Raw genomic sequence first — 21,244 nt, forward strand, 5'->3', positions numbered from 1 at the left:
AAGGTCTCAGCAAGAGATGACATGCAGGAGCTTGCAGGGATTTGTAGTCTTGCATTTCTACTTCAATGCCAAGTATCATTTTCAAATATGAGAGTAAATAGAAGCTGAATATATTGATAAAAGTTACCTTGTCTGGGAGAGATTTACATGGTTATCAGAACGTCACGCCATGGTAAGCCTACACAAAACACAGACCTTATTTTAAGTACTACTAAAAACGCCAATGGGAAAAATTAATGGTGTATAAACGATTGGAACCATTTCCCTGTTTGACCGCTAGGTTTTATGGGTATTAAGACCCCTCCACTGTGCTGCTCTATACAGTTTTGACGCTTTCCAACACAGCCATTGCAGATATAAATGCTATGGACGTGATTCCTTACTCTACATAGCATATTTATATCTGAATTTAACAAAATGTTGCGTCCTGCTGAACGCGATCCAGGTAAAGCATGTATGTGTAGCCGATGTGAAATTGCTAGCTAGTTAGCGGTGTGGCGAGCTAGTGGCGTTTCAATCGGTGACGTCACTTGTTCTGAGACCTTGAAGTAGCGATGGGTAACGATGCTTCGAGGGTGACTGTTGACGTGTGCAGAGGTTCGTCCTTGGTTCGCGCCCAGGTCGGGGCGAGGGTACGGACGCAAAGTCTACACTGTTACATAGGCCTAAATTAAATGACATTTCCTCATTGGAAAATCAAGTCTAAACCTTTCCACAATATTTGTGCATGAGAAAACGTCAACACCACATAATGGAATTCCATTTGGGATATTTATACAGGGAATGTGTAGAATGGCCTACACTTGTCAATTCAATTTGTTGCAGCTTGGAAATTAAAACTACATGTCCCAGAAACGTAGCGCAGCCATTTAAAGACATGCCTGGTTCAACCATGTTGTATAAGGAAGGACAGAGTAGGACATACGTGAATCGGAGTCGCTGTGCAAGAGGGCTTACCAGCTAGTTAAGTATGTTACATAAAGTATTATTTCCACTAGTGTGCTGTTCGTTAATAAACGTAGTGGGAGAACTGTAAGAGTTTTCAGTATGAGTGATATTTTTCCAACATCTAGCTAACAGTAGTTGTTAGCTGGTCGGCTATAGCTAGCATCCCGGACGTGTGTTTTATAAGCCAGAGCCCATTCTTTCACAGGTTGGATGGTTTGGGGTTTCCTAGCAAAGAGCTAACTTAGTTGGCTATGATTTTGGCATTTTAACTTCAACGTGATATTCTAGTTAGCTAGTTAATCTAACACAAACTGACAGCTACTATAGGAAAGTGTTAGTATTGAGTTAATAGCTAGCTACAATGTTGCCATCAAATTCGGAGCTACTATAATATATTTAGGAATGTTAATAATGCATGTATCAGTATCCCCTCGTGCAAAGAGACACGCTACGTTGTTTCCCCGTTTATTGTCCCCAATTTTCACTTTGTTACAGCCAGAAAAATGTCCACCGTATCTGCTGCCAGCGTCGAGCCCGTTGCAATTGAGGGCACGGAGAAGAAACCAATGAAACCCTGTTGTGCGTGCCCAGAGACGAAGAAAGTTAGGGATGCGTGGTATGTTTACAATTTCTTTGAACTTGAATTGCATTCTTGTAAAGTGAACGTATTTCGTGGACTCTTTGTTTTTGGAGTATGCAGTTGCTGATGACCATTTCCTATGTTTCAGCATCATTGAGAAGGGCGAAGAAAGTTGCACAGATCTCATCGAGGCACATAAGGATTGTATGAGGGCGCTTGGATTCAAGATTTAATATAACTTTATATAATGAGTCATTGGTAAGTGTCATGCCCTGGAGCAGAACTCTCATATTAATTTAGCCTCTTGTGTTGTGATAAGAACATTATGTCCTAGATGCAGCTCATTGCAATAGGAGTGGGTGTGGCACTAGAGGGAGGTATGTATTGAATTTGCTTGTCTGGTTTATCATGGATCCTCCAGTGGTTTTACTTGTATGCTGCAGTTCAGCTTTGCAGTGACTCAACGACCACAGACCTGTCTTTTGCATGTTTTTCACTGTCCTCTGTAGGGTGTATGTTACCCTTTGTCTTTTCTGCTAAAGTTGATCAAACTGCTGATGTGAACAACTGCTGTTGTGTTTATTATTTATGGATGGCAGCAAAGAACTTTTGGTGTTGGTGCAGTACTTGTTTCTCTGGGATTGACTTGAAGGAGGTCCCGTGAAGCTGTTGTTGGAGCATGGTGCTTGCAACACCAGGGTTGTGGGTTCGATTCCCACAGGGACCAATATGGAAGGGGGAAAAAGTGTGAATGTATGCACTCACTACTGTATGACGCTCTTAGCGTCTGCTAAATGACTTAAATGTAAATTATATAAATGATGCTTGCATCAGGATTGGGGACAGGCGTGTGTATATTACCATTGTTTTTCAATATTCTGATCAGTATTCATTTTTATTTCTGTTAAAGTTGACACTAATGTTCTCCTCTTGCAGTGTTGTTGCTGGCTGGCTGTCTTATAAAGGGACCTGGGATATTCCTCGTGTTTTTATTTATACCTCAACATGAAAGGAAGATGTGATCGCTGCACAGATGGTCATGATGGAAGATATGTTCCACTGAGTGATGTTTTTTAATGCTCTGAATTTCAGAATTATGTGAATGTTGTTCTGCTGATTTGAGTGACATAAATATCCTATGCAATTTGACTCGAGTACTTGATTTTATATGGCAGGATGAAACGCAATTGAATTAATTGTACAGGTAAGAAGTGTTAGGGGTGCAATATTATCCTAATTTTATGCTAAACCATAGACATAACTATACATGATTATACATAACTACAAAAAGGCCGGCTATACTTCCTGTCACCCTGCAAAAACGTCCTGGTATGACGGTCCTTTGCTGTTCTGCTGACTGGTGACAACTGCTCTGGTATGCACTTTGGCTTATAATAACTTCTGCTCCAGCCAAAACTTGGCACATCTGAATTCTTAAAAGGAATTGGATTGCTCAAATGTTTGTGGTAGAAAGTATTGGGGTGCTGGATTCCAAAAGCCATATATTTAAATAAAGGAAAGGTCCACTCTGGAATATTCTTTACCTTTGAATGTATTATTTTTTTAACAGCAGAGGTCAGAGCAAATGGATGCTTCTTATGTGGTGTGAAGGCATGTTCTAGTCTGACAACTTTTTGTGTCTCGATATCCCAAGGGGTATGATCAAAGACACTCACTTCACCCGACCCCTATTCCAGTGACACTTGGACTAGTCCTCTGACTGGGCATGGTTGTCAACTATGGGGGAAGGGGGTTCATTATGTAAACCTGATCTACTCTGTAATTCTACCTATTTCAGAATCTCTAAATATGTACCCAACAGAGCCCCTCTAGCCCAGTGAGGTTTAGGGGCAAATCGTGATTCTGGTAAAAACATTGTTTAGGTCTGGCCGAAGGGAGAGTTCTTCTTGGTGTGACTTACCTGGAGGCATGACCAGAGCCGCTCTATATGCACCCAGGAGATTCCGGAGCATAAAGTGTTCACTGTACCCTGCAATTACATCTGCTGCTCTGCACATGTGACTAATAAACTCTGTCACTTCTCACTCCTCCCTCTCTCCAGCAGTGTTATGTTAAGTAGCTGGTCTGCTTTCTGTCTGTGGCTGTACTCCTTGGGTTTCAATTCCAAACATGGTTATCTTTCTAGGGGTCTTTCTCCTCTCTCTCTCTCTCTCTCTGCTGCCAACTGTGAGCACTCCAGAGCAAACAAATGGGTGAGGAGAAATAGAAAATCTATAGACAGACAAATCATTGAAGGGACGAGAGGGAGGGAGAGACACACAATGTGAGAAATCCATTCCAATTGTGTTTATGGTGTAATAACCGAATAAAGACACTGTGTACTCCAGCTGTATGTAAGGGAAAAGGGAACAATTTTTTTCAACGTTTTCTCAGTTTTGACTGAACTTTTGCAAAATAGACCAACTCCAGTGACAATTGTTCAGTCTCACTGATAAAGCAACAAAAACTTCAAGATTTAGTGGAGGACAACCTTTTTCTACCAGCTTTGACCTCTGGTATCTTTTGTAAACTTTGGAATATAACACATTTTTTTAACTTATTGAACAACTAGATGTTTGGTTTGGAATAACCGCCTCCCTTACCATGTGTGCAGACAACTCTACCCTGTTGGAGGCGGTTCTCTACGGCCATCCACCATGCGATGGCTGGACCAACAACACTGAGGGGGCCTTCTACCACCTGGGCAACACCGTCTTGTTTCTTGGGTACATGGGAGGCAGCGGCGCCTATGGCTGCCTGTTCATATTTGGTTTCCTGACGATTGCCTTCACCTGCCTGGCCCTGTGGGGCTGGATGACCATGTGTGGGGTGGATGTGTTCACCTGGAACTTGCTACTGCTGGTGGCCTGTGTGCTCCAGATCTGCCACCTCGTATACAGGCTGCAACAGGATGGCCTGGCCAGCGAGGAGCTGTTGGCCCTCTACTCAGCCGTCTACCAGCCCCTGGACGTTCCCGTACAGGTGTTCAAAGATATTGTGGGGGCCTGTGAGAACAAAGTGCTAGCACTAGGGGTAGAGGAGACGTATGCGGTGGAGGGCAAGACGCCCATCGACCAGCTCTCCTTTCTGCTGTCTGGGAGGTGAGTGAGGGAAAGGTGTACATTCCAGTGTCAAGTCCCAATTCCAGTGTTCATTCTTGGTAGTATGCTACTGTAGATATGGGAAAGACTGGAGTCTTGTTTTAGTTAAGTTGCTGGAGTAACAGTAAATTGTAGTTGGAGTTAAATTGCTGATGTCAGATTGCAATTGTCATGTTGTTGTGAGTGTTCCTAGTTAATGTTCTGAGTGTGGTTAGTGTTCTATTCCCCGCATAGTGCTTTATCTCTTGATCTGTCTGTCAAACAACAACAATGACCCAAACTAGGGCTCATGGAAACCTGAGAGAGGGATATTACTTACCAACGATATAATTAAACATGGAACACTTTCAAGAGGTCATGTGTCCTAAGGAGTGACTCCGTTGCTTGTTGGCTAAGATTGAATTTAATGTGGGTATGTTGGGTTTGGGAAGGTGTGGTTATATTATCCCAGCCCCAGACGTTTGTAAAATACAGAGTATTTGTGTCACTGACTCACTGTAGTGTACTTGCTCCCCTTAGTGGCATGGTGCCAGAGCTGGGTCAAATACTTTACTTTCAAGTATTTGAGGTGTACCTGATTTAGCTCATTTGGGACTAAACCATTGGTTCCATTGTACCAGGCAAATTAAATGAAGCGCTGTTCAAGTCATTTAAACAATATAATGTATTTCACCCAGGTCTGGTGGCTGCTGCTAAGTTGTTGTGATAGCTTTATATTTGGTGCTCTCCTGAGGTTGAACTCCTATACGACCTCTAAAATTAAATGTTCATACACCGGGATAGCTAACTGTTGTTCGCAAATAACATTTGTTGTTATAAGATGACGTCTGTTTATGCCATTTTTATGACTAATAATTCCAGGTTTCACTGACTTCAAATGAATGCCATAAACATGAAGTCATACCTGAAAGAGCACTGAGGGAATGTCTGTGACTTGTAAACCAAGAATAGATGTTTTTCTCTCTTGGATCACTTTCCTTGAGTTTTGAGGTTAAGGACAGAGATATTCATGTTAACTTGTTTCAAGGTTTTGGATCAAGTCTAGTTATGTGTATCTTCTCCCTCTCTCACTTCTCTCATCATCACCTATCCATGCTTTCTCCCTTCTCCTTCTCTCTTACTAACCTTGTCCATTCCTGCTCTCCTTGGTAGGATCCGTGTGTCTCTGGATGGACAATTCCTCCATTACATCTTCCCCCACAAGTTCCTGGACTCTCCTGAGTGGGAGTCTCTCCGACCCAACGAAGAGGGGAACTTTCAGGTACTGGACAAATGCTCGCTATTCATTCATCCAGTCATTAATTGATTTATGAACATTCAGCCTTTCCCTTCACTCTCACCCCTGACCATCTATCACCCTGAACCTCAGGTGACCCTGACAGCGGAGACGGACTGCCGCTACATCTCATGGCGTCGGTGCCGCCTTTACATGCTTCTGTCCAAGGAGCGCTACATTGCCCGCCTCTTCTCCATCATGCTGGGCAGCGACATCGCCGACAAGCTCTACTCACTCAACGACAAGCTCTTCGCAAAGAGCGGTGTGCGCCTCGACATCCGCTTGCCCAGCCTCTACCACGTCCTGGCCCCCTCCTCCCTGGGCAGCGAGGGTGAGGTCTATAGCGGCAGTGGTAGTGGGAGTGCCAGGGACCAGGTAGCCCCAGTGGAGCAGCAGGAAGCAGCAGTGGTAGATGTGGACCCGGTTCCAGCCTACCAGAGGTCAGAGCCTCCAACACCCCCCACCCCCCGGCTGCAGATCCGAGAGAAGACCCCCACCCCATCTCGGCCAACCCCCTGCCAACCATCCCAGCGCCAGCCCTCAGACATGGAGATGCCATCTGGTGAGGACTCTACCAGCCTGGTCCTGGAAGACTTTGCGGATATGACCGGGTCCTTAATGGATTATGGGAGTGAGAGGGATTATTTGAGGTAGATGGCAGGTTGCTGGAGCTAACACACTGGGCCACTACTTAAGATACATGTAAGTACACCTGTGTGCAGTGAGAGGGTGGGCTGGGCAGGGGTTGCGTGTGTGTTTTACTTGCTGTGTCCACTCACTAATCCAGCTTTGAACTGGCCATGCCATTTGGTAAAGAACCTCATTTCAACTTTGCAATGATTTTCTGTTTTTTATCTTACATATTCAATCTATCTTATACAGAGGCTATGCACTGCTTGCTCTTTCGCCTTCTAAAATTATATGAAAGTTTAGAGAGTGAGTTAGTAAAATCGATACATTTTTTGGTAAAAATTAATGAGCCTGAGAGGAAGAACATTGGATTGATCAAAGAGTTGGCAGAACTGGGACACCTTGCCTCTTGAGTACCCACCCAACCCCAAAGGCCTCTGTCTCTTGTTTCTAAAGTTTACCTTCACTCCATCTCAATGTAGATCTGAAGCCTCAAACTCTCCACCCCCAAAACTTTAGCTGTTCTAATTCTTTACATGTACACTCCCCTACGTATTTATTTGGACAGTGAAGCGCAAACTTTTAATTTGGCTCTATACTCCAGCATTTTGGATTTGAGATCAAATGTTTTATGAGGTGACAGTACAGAATGTCACCTTTTATTTGAGGCTATTTTCATACATATCTGTTTTACCGTTTAGAAATGAAAGTACTTTGTGTTTCTAGTCCCCCCATTCGAAGGTGTCATACGTATTTGGACAAATCCACTTATAGTGTATTACATTTGGTCCCATATTCCTAGCACACAATGACTACATCAGCTCATGACCCTACAAACTTGTTGGCTGCATTTGCAATTTGTTTTGGTTGTGTTTTTGGATTATGTTGTGCCCAATAGAAATTAATGGTAAATAATGTTGTAATTTGAGTCACTTTTAGTGTAAATAAGAATAGAATATGTTTCTGAACACCTCTACATTAATGTGGATGCTACCATGATTACGGATAATCATAAATGAATTGTGAGAAAGTTAGTGGATTGCATTCAGAAAGTATTCATACCCCTTGATTTGTTCCACATTTTGTTACAGCCTGAATTCAAAATGGGTTAGATTTTTTCCCCTTACCCATCTATACACAATGCCTCATAATGACAAAGTGAAAACATGTTTTAAGAAATGTTTACAAATATATTGAAAATGAATGACAGAAATATCTTATTTACATATGCATTCACACCCCTGAGTCAATACTTTGTAGAAGCACCTTTGGCGGCGATTACAGTTTTGAGTTGTCTTTGGTGTCTATCAGCTTTCCACATCTTGATTTTGAGATTTTCTCCCATTCTTCCTTGCAGATTTTCTCAAGCTCTTAAAATAGTTGGGGAGTGGCGCTGAACAGCAATCTTAGTCTTTCCATAGATTTTCAATGGGATTTAAGTCTGAGCTTTGGCTGGGCCACTCAAGGACTTTCACATTCTTGTTCTGAAGCCATTCCAGCATTGCTTGGGCTGTAAACTTGGGGTCCTTGTCCTGTTGGAAGGTAAATCCTTGCCCCAGTCTGTTATTTGCATTCTGAAGCAGGTTCTCATCAAGGATTTGCCTATATTTCCCTCCATTCATTGCTCTATCCTTACCAGTGTCCCAGTTCCTGCTGCTGAAAATCATCCCCATCGCATGATGCTGCCACCACTATGCTTCACGGTAGGGATGGTGTTAGACGGGTGATGAACTGTGCTTGGTTTTCTCCAAACATAGCGCTTTGCATTCAGGCCAAATAGTTCAGTTGTCTCATCAGACCACAGAAACTTTTGCCTTATGCTCCGAGGCTTTCACATGCCTTTTTCTAAGGAGTGGCTTCCATCTGTCCACTCCTGTAAAGCCCAGATTACTGTAGAGACTGTTGTCCTTCTGGCAGATTCTCCCATCTCATCCAAGGAGCAAGGTACTTCTTGCCCAGATGCTCAGTTTGGTCGTACGGCCAACTCAAACCAGAGTCTGGATAGTTCCATTTTTATGTTGTTAAATTTCCCAATGAAGGAGACCACTGGGCTCTTGGAACCTTTCAGGACTCTAGAAATGGTTTTATATTCTTCCCCAGATTTATGCCTCATCACAATTCTATCTCGGAGAGGTACAGACATTGTACTTCATGGTATAGTTTCTGTTCTGACATGCACTATCAACTGTGGGACCTTATATAGACAGGTGTGTTTCTTTCTAAATCTTGTCCAAACAATTGAATTGGCCACAGGTGGACTCCAATCAAGTTGTAGCGACATCTCAAGGATGATCAAAAGAAATTTGATGCACCTGAGCTCAATTTGGAGCGTTATAGCAAAGGGGTGTGCATACGTATGTAAATAAGATATTTCTGTATTTCATTTTCAATACATTTTCTTCAAACATTTCTAAAAACCTGTTTTCACTTTGTTATTATGGGCTATTGTGTGTAGATGGCTGAAAACAATCTATATAATCCCCCAAAATGCTAACTGACCCTGTTATTGGTAACCATGAGAGGTTAGCATGTTTTGCTTCAATAAAAGTGAAAAAATACATTATTACCATTCATTACTATTAGGCACAACATAATCCGAACACAACCAAAACAAACTGCAAATGCATCCAAGTTTGTAGAGACACAAGCTTGATGTATTCATTGTGTGCTCAGAATATGAACCAAATACCAAACTTTTGACTAAATTTAATACACTATAAGTGAATGTGTCCAAATACTTATGACACCTTCAAATGGGGGGGACAGATTCATAAAGTGCTGTAATTTCTAAACGGTAAAACAGATACATATGAAAATACCCTCCAATAAATGGTGACATTCTGTACTGTCTCCTCATACAGTGCATTATGAAACTATTCATACCAATTGACTTTTTCCACATTTTATTACATTACAGGCTTATTATAAAATGTATAAAATAATTGTTTTTCCTCATCAATCTACACACAATACCCCATAATGACAAAGTGAAAACAGGTTTTTAGAAATGTCTGCAAATTTATATAAAAAAACAAAAACAGAAATACCTTATTTACATACACTACCGTTCACTTAGAAATGTCATTGTTTTTGAAAGAAAAGCAATTTTTTTGTCCATTTAAAATAACATCAAATTGATCAGAAATACAGTGTAGACATTGGTAATGTTGTAAATGACTATTGTAGCTGGAAATGGCTGATTTTGAATGGAATATCTACATAGGCACACAGAGGTCCATTATCAGCAACCATCACTCCTGTGTTCCAATGGCACGTTGTGTTAGCTAATCCAAGTTTATCATTTTAAATGGCTAATTGATCATTAGAAAGCCCTTTTGCAAATATGTTAGCACAGCTGAAAACTGTTGTTCTGATTAAAGAAGCAATAAAACTGGCCTTCTATAGACTAGTTGAGTATCTGGAGCATCACACGGAACCCAAACCGGCTGCGTGCGTGCGCCATTGTGCATACATTTATTTCCCCCCCCCCCACACCAAACGCGATCATGAAACGCAGGTTCAAATATCAAAACAAACTCTGAACCAATGACATTAATTTGGGGACAAGTCGAAAAGCATTAAACATCTATGGCAATTTAGCTAGTTAGCTTGCACTTGCTAGCTAACGTTAATTTGTCCTATTTAGCTAACTTGCTGTTGGTAGCTAATTTGTCCTGGGATATAAACATTGAGTTGTTATTTTACCTGAAATGCACAAGGACCTCTACTCCGACAATTAATCCACACATAAAACGGCCAGCCGAATCGTTTCTAGTCATCTCTCGTCCTTCCAGGCTTTTTCATTGTTTAATTTATATAGTGATCGCATCTAAACTTTCATTGTATTACCACGACTACCGGCAAAACAGTTAGTCTTTCAGTCACCCACGTGGGTATAACCAATGAGGAGATGGCACGCAGGTACCTGCTTCTATAAACCAATGAGGAGATGGGAGAGGCAGGACTTGCAGCGCGATCTGCGTCAGAAATAGGAATGAGCTCTATTTTAGCCCTTGGCAATGCAGACTTTCGTCCGCGAGCAGTGTGGGTGCAATAATTGAATAACATGGATTTCTAAATTTATTTTGCGACGCTCGCTCACGCGACGTGTCCGGGCTGGTCAGCATTTGTGGATTTGATTACAGGCTCAAAATTAAAGCTATTCTATGCGAGAAGTTGCTAAGAAACTGAATATCTCATACAACGCTATGTACTCCTCCCTTCACGGAACAGCGCAAACTGGCCCTAACCAGAATAGAAAGAGGAGTGGGAGGCTCAGGTGCACAACTGAGCAAGTGGACAAGTACATTAGAGTGTCTAGTTTGAGAAACAGACACCTCACAAGTCCTCAACTGGTAGCTTCATTAAATAGTACCCGCAAAACACCAGTCTCAATGTCAACGGTGAAGAGGCGACTCCGGGATGCTGGCCTTCTAGGCAGCAAACTAGACACTCTAATGTACTTGTCCTCTTGCTCAGTTGTGCACCGGGGCCTCCCACTCCTCTTTCCATTCTGGTTAGAGCCGGTTTCCATTCTCCCGGTTGCGTCACAGGTCGGTATCGAACCCGGGTCTGTAATAACGCCTTAGACTGTTGCGCCACTTGGCAGGCCACCATTGATCATCCTTTATGTTTCTACTTGGAGTTCACCTGAGGTAAATTAAATGGATTGAACATGATTTGGAAAGCCACACACCTGTCTATATAATTCCCACAGTTGTCAGAGCAAAACTCAACCCATTAGGTCGAAGGAATTGTCCATGGAGCCCTGAGACAGGATTGTGTCGAGGAACAGATTTGGGGAAGGGCACAAAAAAATTTCTGCAGCATTGAAGGTCCCCAAGAAGTTTGCAACCACAAAGAATCTTCCTAGAGCTGGCCGCCCGGCCAAACTGAGCAATCGGGGGAGAAGGATCTTGGTCAGGGAGGTGATCAAGAACCCGATGGTCACTCTGACAGAGCTCCTCTGTGGAGATGGGAGAACCTTCCAGAAGGACAACCATCTCTGTAGCACTCCATCAATCGGCCTTTATGGTAGAGTGGCCAGGCGGAAGCCAATTCTCAGTAAAAGGCACATAACAGCCCACTTGGAGTTTGCCAAAAGGCACCTAAAGGACTCTCAGACCATGAGAAATATGATTCTCTGGTCTGATGAAACCAAGATTGAACTATTTTTGGCCTGAATGCCAAGCGTTACGTCTGGAGGAAACCTGGCACCGTCCCTGCAGTGAAGCATAGTGGTGGCAGCATCATCCTCTGGGGATGTTTTTCACCGGCAAGGACTGGGAGACCAGTCAGGATTGAGGGAAAGATGAACTGAGCAAAGTAGAGAGAGATCCTTAATGAAAACCTTCTCCAGAGCTCTCAGGACCTCAGACTGTGGCGAAGGCTCACCTCTTAATAGGACAACAACACTAAGCACACAACCAAGACAACACAGGAGTGGATTTGGGACGAGTCTCTGAATGTCCTTGAGTGGCCCTGCCAGAGCCCCGAGTTGAACCCGATCGAACATCTCTGGAGAGACCTGAAAATAGCTGTGCAGCGACGCTCCCCATCCAACCTGACAGAGCTTGAGAGGATCTGCAGAGAAGAATGTGAGAAACTCTCCAAATACAGGTGTGCCAAGCTTGTAGCATCATACCCAAGAAGACTCGAGGTGGTAGTTGCTGCCAAAGGTGTTTCAACAAAGTACTGAGTAAAGGGTCTGAATACTTATGTAAATGTATTATTTCAGTTTTTATTATTAATACATTTGCCAAAAAAAATCAAACAATCTTTTTTTTTTGTCGTCATAATGGGGTATTGTGTGTAGATTGATGAGGGGGAAAAAACAATGTAATTCATTTTAGAATAAGGCTGTAACGTTACAAAATGTGGAAAACATCAAGGGATCTGAATACTTTCTGAATGCACTGTAGAAAACATTTGATCTCAAATCCAAAATGCTGGAATATAGAGCCAAATTTAAAGTTTGAGCTTCACTGTCCAAATAAATATGTAGGGGAGTGTATATTGCAGCTTCTCCCTCACTCCTCTCCCAGTGTGTGGCCTGCCCTCTTAGTAGCTAACGTCCTGCTGAGGATGGGTGGAGAGTGTGTGTGTTTGGATTGTGTTCGTTTACCTAGGTTAGACTGCCCTTTTCTGCCTGGATTCAGGCCAGAGGAAAGATACTTTTGTGCTACAGTTTATGAAACCGTTTACAAAGCCGTTTACCTCACAGTGACTCTGATAGCTTATGTTGGTTCAAACAGATGGGGTACCATCTGTATGTATGTTGGAGGTTTGTAGTTTGGAACAGGAAGGGGAGACAGCAGGGTGGGGGTGTGATGCTGGCAGTCAGCTGTGTGTTTTTGTCTGACAAGGATTAGAGCCTGCTGGAAACTTTTGGGATATCCTGGCAGCCAGAGATCCAGTGCCATGCACTTAATCCACGTGCCTACCCACTGCCCCCTCCCTAGCTATCCCAAAATCCTCCCTGACCCAATCGCGGGTCAGATCGTGTTTCGGGCGGAGAGGGGGGTTGGATTCCAGGATAGTTGCTGGGTAGAGGGTGGAGGGCTCTGGCTCTGCTGTCATTGTAATAGCTGCTGACCTTCATGTACAGTCTATGGTCAGTTAGCCAGTGGCTACGGCAAGCAGAGGGGTGAGGTTCCGAGAGGGGTGAGGTATGAAAGAGGGGAGAGGGATGTGGATCATGTGAAAGCAGAGACCAGACACGCTTAGAGAACAGCCCATCACTCCACTATCATTAGCTAGGTTTCCATCCAATTGGCGACAGATTTTCATGCGAATATCCTAAAATCTGCATAAAAGATTCTCCCACCAGAGATGTTTCCATCAAACAAACTTATTGTGGATAAAAGGCTGTGCGTATTAAATAAATAAAAATGCAAGTTAAATGGGTTTCTATTGTATTTTTATCTCTGCTGATGGTTTTGTCACAAAAACTGTTGTGTTATATAGCAAATATGCCCACTCTGATCTTGACACATGTGCTCTATCCAGCAGCTCGCAGATGAAGTGCGGTCAGGCTACTTACATGATGAGATTATTATGGATAATAGCGAGATCATTTTTTTTTGTCAAATGACAGCCAAGCATGATCATTATGTCACCAGAATAAGACCCTCGATATTTATTGGAAAGGAGCAGCAAGCTCATCACCGTGCACTTTAACCATCCTCCCACTGGGCAAAAAATGGTTGAATCAACATTGTTTCCAAGTGATTTAAATAAAAAAAAGGTTAAATCAACATGGAAAACTGATCTGATTTGCAAAAAGTCATCAACACGAGGACATTTCATATTTTTTTTCACCCAATTTTTAACCTTAATCCAATGACATGGTGATATTTTTTGTTGATTTCATGTTGAATTCACGTTAGTTGACAACTCAACCAAATGTAAATCATAACTAGACTTTGAACTGATGTCTGTGCCCAGTTGGCTGTGAAATACATAACTGATTTAATCTGTAGCCATTTCTCGCATAATTAATTTTACTTACACAAAAAGATCCCACCATGTCAAACGAACAAATTCTGTCGACATTTATAAAATTGTATCGGCATTTCCTATTTCCATCAGCCCGGTTGTGACTTTTTTCATGCGTCAAGTAATTCATTCGCATTAAATGGTTGGATGGAAACCAGGTAAGTGTCACATCACAGGTCAATATATCCCTCATCTCTCACTGTTAACCAGTTCGGGTGTCAGGAATGTGAAGACTATGCCAATGTAATTCGACCAATGGGAGCTTTCGTTGTGAGATCATCTTGCAACCCGACACTATACTGTATTTGAGCTGTAAGGCGTGTACATAACATTTAGGTGAAGATTAAACACTCTCTATACTTGGACAAGGTGAATATGAACTACCTGCCATTAGGTATGTTGCCGTAGTAACAGTTCAGCTTGTGTTTCTTGACAGTTCATGATAGACTGACCAGTTGTCAATGACCGGTGTTCTCAGTTGATTCCACAGGAGAGGAAACCACTGGGAGTCTACCATTGCGATACCAGAGAGGGAGAGCTCCCTTGGCCCCTACCGGACACCTCTATGCTGTGATGGTTTCAACCGGATTGGAAACAGTGGACACGTTCCAGGATTTTTTTTTACAGTCAGGCTATGCAGATTATCAGATGTCACAACACCTGGCAAAGTGTTTAACATCTCAGGAACCACATTAATATAATTTAGCATTCTTCTGAGATGAGCAGTGCGACTGCAAAAAAGATGCCCTGGAACACAACCATCACTGCCCTGGGTGGAATCAGACCTCCCCAACACCAAATCCCACTCTCTCACCTTACCTCACTTCCTCTGGTGTCATCTGTGCGTGACAATATAGGAAGGAGTGAACCCCTGGACACTGGACAGAATTATGTTATAAATCTGAATTTATTAGTTAAGGTCACAGACCTCTTTTTATTATTTCACTCACATGTCTCCCATTCATCTGGATGGAAAGCCTTTTGATGTGGATATTGTGTTAGATAGGATTATGATTCAACATTAAAGCAATCATGTGTATTTTATTTTTTAACAACCGTGGTTGGGTTGGCTAGGCTAGGGGCACGTTAATCGTGTTTGTTTGTGCAGACATAATCTGAGAGAATAAAGTTTGACAGACAGCATGCTAGAAAGGGATTTATCTTCATACTCACATTTTCCAAAACACGATTCCAAATTTAACAGGCATTTGTTTATGTGAATGTGAGATGTCTCACACATTGTACATTTATTTAGTCATTAACATAGAACAAGAGTGTTATGTTTTTGTAAATAAAAATGGGACTACATATACATATATTTTCATGGGGCCAATGTTTCTTGATAAAGCTCTTGGTGAAAATGCATTCCTGTCATTTTTTTGTCTGTCTCCTCTCTCCTTCATCCTCTGTCAGAAATAATATTGTCTCCAAGTTTATCATCACGAGGCACTCAAAATCAGTTATCAGTTGCACATTTGTTGCTGAATATGTTGCTCACCCCTGCTTATCAGAACTCAGAGAGTTAAGCCCTTGAGTACAGACAAAATTCGCACATTCCAGAGTTACCCTTTTATTGTTTTGCTTCAACAGAAGCTCTGAATAAAGTAACATTCAGCTGCGTTGGAATGATTATGTACATCAATACTAATGCTGTTAGAATATACTAAAGAAATGTAAAGAAGTAGTTTGGAACTGTTCTGGAATCTGTTTGGCTGTAGGTGGTCCATCAGTAACATATGACTAGGGTTATAGGATGGCAAAGTTTGTGTGTAGCTGTTTGCAATGGGAGCTATTAGCTGCATGTGTGTGTTTCTGCGTGAGCTAGTCCCAGTAAAACTCTTCTAATTTCCTTTCCTTCATTCCCAATGATAACTATAAGGATAGGCTTCCTCCTTACTGCTTAGACCCATCAAAGCATTCCACATCATTGATGATGAAGGAAAGGAGATGAGGAAAGGACCGTTTCAGACTATTGGGAGGTTGCTAGAGAGAAAGAAACATGCTGGTTTATAGGATATGTGTGTGTTTACTACATCAGTAATTCTCACACAGCTGTACGAAATCATGGTTCCATGGAGATCCTCGCCTTACGTTTATCTTCTTCACGCACAATGGCTCCACTTCTCTGAAAGAGAAACACATGAGTTACAGTGTCATATGCATGCACAGGAATGTTGTGTGTGGTGTAGGTAAGTGTGTGAAAGTATGTGTCTTAAATAGATGAAAGGACTTATACCCGACAGAGGGGAATTCTGATATGCAGACAGACACAACGTGGATGTCTCCCTGCCTGTAGAAGTGCGCTCCAGTGTTCTTCAGCTGGATGGAGTCTATCTCACACAGTGGCACTGGGTGGGCTATCACCCTCCTGTACATGGTGCCGTCTGTCTGTCTGAAACAAACACACACACACACACACACACACACACACACACACACACACACACACACACACACACACACACACACACACACACACACACACACACACACACACACACACACACACACACACACACACACACACACACACACACACACACACACACACACACACAGCATGCCTGTTATTGAGAATATAATCCATGTTTACGTATCATACTGTGAACAGCTGTGAATCATGCTGTGTATACATGTTTTTGTCTCTTAACAGTGAGGGTTAGTGGTTGTACCTACAGCCTGAGTCTCTGCTCTGTTTCAGGATGTCCCCCAGTCCTCAGGATCACCTGCACCTCGGCGCTCTTGTCCAGGAGGAACACCTCCAGCTGCACCAGGATGTGATGGGCTGGGGAAGAGGAGGAGGGGACAGGATGTAACTTGATCATCATCACATGAGATATTGCTGTATTTAACCATTCAACTGTGGGGTCAAAGTAGTGGGCATAATGAACATCCAACAATTGTCTGATGGACAGCCAGTCTGTGTTTTTACATAGAGGTAAATGTTGGCTACTCACCACAGAAGGGAGGTGCAGAGGTTGTCAGGAGGAAAAGCTTCTTTGGTTGAGGAAGAGGAAAGACTGTTAAACCACTGTTCTCCAATAACCCTGAAACACACAAGGACACATGCACATACAAAAGACAGAGAGAGTAAGATGTAAAATAGCCATTCCTATCACAGTTATGACAGATGAAAGGCCTCCAGAGTACATTTACTGCTTTATCTGTATCAGTCTGTCACTGCATCAGCAGCGCCAGTGTGCCCAGACCAGACATGACACTAGCTAGGTCAGACAGTTGCCCTATCTCTCACTGAGTGAAACCTGACTAAAGTAAACATGGAAAGTGTGCTGGGAAGTTTGAATATTACCAAAATACCCCATGTAAACATGTTTCACGTGATCAAAATCGTTTGTGCATAGTCTACTCTAGGCTACATGTAAAAGGTGGCTATTTCTAATATTTACATTCGTATGACCAACCTACTCACAGACAGCAGGTTGGTATAATATCTGGGGAAATAGTTTAATGTTCATGATGTCCTTACCTATTCGTGGACATCTGCCTGGGCAGCCTAAACAGCGCCCCTTGAGGAAGTCCTCATAGCTGGAACAAGGGATGCCAGTCAGTGGGCAGGTCCCGTTCAGTGCGCTTATGTAGATGTGGAGCGCCCTCATGTGGTCACATATCACATAGCTATACACTGGAAAGTAGACAAGAACTGATCACAAACGAAGATTCTCAGGTAGCCAGAAGCTTACCACTAAATAGCCTATAGGCTAGTAAACATAGTGCTTACTGTTTAGTTAGGGAATAATCAAAAACATCTACAGCTGTTTAAGTTGAAAGACATGTCTGAAGTTTATATTGAAATTCATACACACTTAGGTTAGGCCTCTTTGCCAATGAAGCATTTTGGCGGCAAAAACACGTACTTACTTGACGTAAACCTGGAGCGCGAGCAACCTGCTTGGTCCATCCCGCCGTTTAGGAAGAAGTCTGCATGGCCGACAGAGATGGAGATGCCGAAATCTGAGAGAAAAGGATGATAATTGATGTCGAATGGCTGACACCAGGACATTGTCATATTGTCATTCCAGTGAACAGTGAGACTTTTGAAATAGAGTAGGCCTACGAGGAAAAGATGGAATGGTAGCAGAAATCTCTTTGCAATAACAATGAATATTTGTGTGTAGCCTATTCTCTCACAGTCGGAGTCAGTGTGGATGGCCTCCACAAACAGTGCATCTGAGGGGTCAAGACGGTCAAACGTGTCGGCTCTTTTAAACATGGGTCCAGCCGGGTCCAGACCTACAGCAGGGAGATACAGAGGTCAGTGGGGGATAGATAGAGCACTGCATCAGCGACAGTGATGACAAACACAAATATACACACACAGAGCGCCTGTGAACTACTGCTCTAAAGCATTCAGGCTACTTCATATCACAGCGCTGAAGGCCTCTACTGAGACAAAAACATCAGCGATAGTGTACAGACAGACAATCATATGTATTATTGTGTCGTTGTGTGACTTCAGAAGGGTAACAAATTCAGCTAACTGCCTTTCAATATCAGCTGTTGTTGTTTTCCAGAGCTATCTCTCTCTCTTTGAAAGCTTAATTCAGTCAGATTGGCAGAGATGAGAGGGTATGTGATTGACTGGCCTGCTTTGTGGTGACCAGTCTCTGTCTGGCCCGGTTGAGCCCTGTTCTGCAGACAGAAGGTGCCCTGTGGAACTGTTAATGGGTCAGACACAGATGGAGCTCACCTGTAATTCTTCCTATCTTGCCCTTGAACAGGGTCCCCACGAATCCAGACACATGTGCCCCAAGACTAACCCCAATGAAGTGAAATGACTCCAGTTTGCATCCATGGTTCTGTGGGACAGACATCAGACCTCCTTTATTTTCATTACTTTTAACTTAATTTGCTGTCAGTGTAAACATAAACAAATGAGGAGGCCCTGACCTGGAGCTGGTTGATGAGGACAGAGATCTGGATGGCCACCTCCTTGTAGTTCTCCACCACCATGTTGTAGGCGAGTGAGGCCCCATAGATCCAGTCCACCACCACCACGTTGGCATCCTGCACCCGCAGCAGAGCCTGGGCCAGCTGCTTCACCCAGGATGGCTTACTGCCCAGAGCTCTGGGAGGGAGGGAGGAAAGGGGAGGTGGAGGTTGGGAGGGAGGGAGGGAGGGAGGGAGGGCGAGATAACTTATACGTTTTATGTGTAGAATATAGATATACCTTGCCAAGTTTTTGACCTCCCTCCCTTATTCCTTACCTGTATCCATGGACAATTATCTTGGTGGGTTGGGAGGAGTTGAAGTAGGTGTTGTTGCTGAGGAAGTCCTGACCGAAGAGGCTGGCACAGTCTGTATTCTTGCGTGTCAAGAGCAGGTACTGCACCTGTAGCTTGCTGCCCTGCTGATGGTACTCCAGCCAGGTCGTGTTGTTGAAGTCAGCACATTCTGATCTGGGCTCCTCATCTTCCCCTGCAGGTTCAGAGGAGAAATGTCCATAAAGAACCTGGAGAACAACACCAACAACAACAACAAATGCACCATTTGCACAAAATAAAATCTTCTTTACATCTACAGTGACATGGCATATGCTATAATAAATGTGCTTAGAGGAAGGTTAGTGTATTAATTGAATAGTATTAGGAAGAAGCTTCTGCAATAGAGATGAGTTGTACTTACCGACTGCAAATGTAATGTAGAAGGCTAGAATACTGAGAATAGTTTGCACTGTTTTCAGTTTCCAGCCCATTGTCTTGAAAGAAGAGTATCAAGAATGGTAACTTGGCTTTACCAGATAGGTTGGTGAAATGTGTTGGTGAACTGTGCCTCGGATCCTTAGCTTTGGAAACTTTCTTTTCCCTCTCAGCAGTCCTTGTAGCTATGCAATAATTCACTTTGGTTCTAGAAATGTCATTCAACCCTCTACTGGTCAACAGTGGCCACAAAAGGGCAGGAATCTACTTAAGAGAATGAAGTTGAACACAACGTTATTTCACAATGTCTGGCATTGAAATAGTTAGTTACACAGTAACAGAGATGGGGGGTTGGGAGAATTTCCTTCCCTGCTTTCTCGCAAAGCTCAGCTGGTACAGTAAACTAGCCTTATGAAAACGTACCCACATACAGTGCCTTGCGAAAGTATTCGGCCCCCTTGAACTTTGCGACCTTTTGCCACATTTCAGGCTTCAAACACAAAGATATAAAACTGTATTTTTTTGTGAAGAATCAACAACAAGTGGGACACAATCATGAAGTGGAACGACATTTATTGGATATTTCAAACTTTTTTAACAAATCAAAAACTTAAAAATTGGGCGTGCAAAATTATTCAGCCCCTTTACTTTCAGTGCAGCAAACTCTCCAGAAGTTCAGTGAGGATCTCTGAATGATCCAATGTTGACCTAAATGACTAATGATGATAAATACAATCCACCTGTGTGTAATCAAGTCTCCGTATAAATGCACCTGCACTGTGATAGTCTCAGAGGTCCGTTAAAAGCGCAGAGAGCATCATGAAGAACAAGGAACACACCAGGCAGGTCCGAGATACTGTTGTGAAGAAGTTTAAAGCCGGATTTGGATACAAAAAGATTTCCCAAGCTTTAAACATCCCAAGGAGCACTGTGCAAGCGATAATATTGAAATGGAAGGAGTATCAGACCACTGCAAATCTACCAAGACCTGGCCGTCCCTCTAAACTTTCAGCTCATACAAGGAGAAGACTGATCAGAGATGCAGTCAAGAGGCCCATGATCACTCTGGATGAACTGCAGAGATCTACAGCTGAGGTGGGAGACTCTGTCCATAGGACAACAATCAGTCATATATTGCACAAATCTGGCTTTTATGGAAGAGTGGCAAGAAGAAAGCCATTTCTTAAAGATATCCATAAAAAGTGTCGTTTAAAGTTTGCCACAAGCCACCTGAGAGACACACCAAACATGTGGAAGAAGGTGCTCTGGTCAGATGAAACCAAAATTGAACTTTTTGGCAACAATGCAAAACATTGTTTGGCGTAAAAGCAACACAGCTGAACACACCATCCCCACTGTCAAACATGGTGGTGGCAGCATCATGGTTTGGGCCTGCTTTTCTTCAGCAGGGACAGGGAAGATGGTTAAAATTGATGGGAAGATGGATGGAGCCAAATACAGGACCATTCTGGAAGAAAACCTGATGGAGTCTGCAAAAGACCTGAGACTGGGACGGAGATTTGTCTTCCAACAAGACAATGATCCAAAACATAAA

The 21,244-nt window shown here is 42.9% G+C and overlaps 3 protein-coding genes across 4 annotated transcripts; 2 read left to right on the forward strand and 1 right to left on the reverse strand.

The window, feature by feature from the left end:
* The first annotated feature begins 1,443 nt into the window (after window positions 1-1,443).
* On the forward strand, window positions 1,444-2,677 carry LOC110520411 (cytochrome c oxidase copper chaperone). Its single transcript, XM_021597716.3, has 3 exons — window positions 1,444-1,564; window positions 1,677-1,786; window positions 2,465-2,677. The coding sequence occupies exons 1-2, from the start codon at window positions 1,452-1,454 to the stop codon at window positions 1,759-1,761; spliced, it is 198 nt and encodes a 65-aa protein (XP_021453391.1). The 5' UTR covers window positions 1,444-1,451; the 3' UTR covers window positions 1,762-1,786; window positions 2,465-2,677.
* Window positions 2,465-15,393, forward strand: popdc2 (popeye domain cAMP effector 2). The gene is made up of 4 exons (XM_021597715.3): window positions 2,465-4,629; window positions 5,782-5,890; window positions 5,999-6,607; window positions 14,511-15,393. Exons 1-3 carry the CDS (start codon window positions 4,133-4,135, stop codon window positions 6,557-6,559), a joined length of 1,167 nt encoding a protein of 388 aa, XP_021453390.1. The 5' UTR covers window positions 2,465-4,132; the 3' UTR covers window positions 6,560-6,607; window positions 14,511-15,393.
* On the reverse strand, window positions 15,176-20,084 carry pla1a (phospholipase A1 member A). 2 transcript variants are annotated; one of them, XR_002472975.3, is made up of 11 exons: window positions 19,676-19,995; window positions 19,258-19,468; window positions 18,941-19,118; window positions 18,741-18,849; window positions 18,182-18,283; window positions 17,912-18,004; window positions 17,520-17,675; window positions 16,990-17,079; window positions 16,709-16,817; window positions 16,269-16,420; window positions 15,176-16,157 (listed from the first exon to the last, which is right to left on the reverse strand). XR_002472975.3 is itself a non-coding variant. In XM_021597713.3 (11 exons), exons 1-11 carry the CDS (start codon window positions 19,743-19,745, stop codon window positions 16,067-16,069), a joined length of 1,365 nt encoding a protein of 454 aa, XP_021453388.2. In that variant the 5' UTR covers window positions 19,746-20,084; the 3' UTR covers window positions 15,176-16,066. The 2 variants fall into 2 exon arrangements, 1 of the variants encoding a protein (XP_021453388.2); XM_021597713.3 differs by having other exon boundaries at window positions 16,269-16,424; window positions 19,676-20,084.
* Between the last annotated feature and the right edge of the window lie 1,160 nt (window positions 20,085-21,244).

This window comes from Oncorhynchus mykiss, chromosome 3, assembly GCF_057628025.1.
Source record: "Oncorhynchus mykiss isolate SJ-2025 chromosome 3, ASM5762802v1, whole genome shotgun sequence".
Taxonomy (NCBI): domain Eukaryota; kingdom Metazoa; phylum Chordata; class Actinopteri; order Salmoniformes; family Salmonidae; genus Oncorhynchus; species Oncorhynchus mykiss.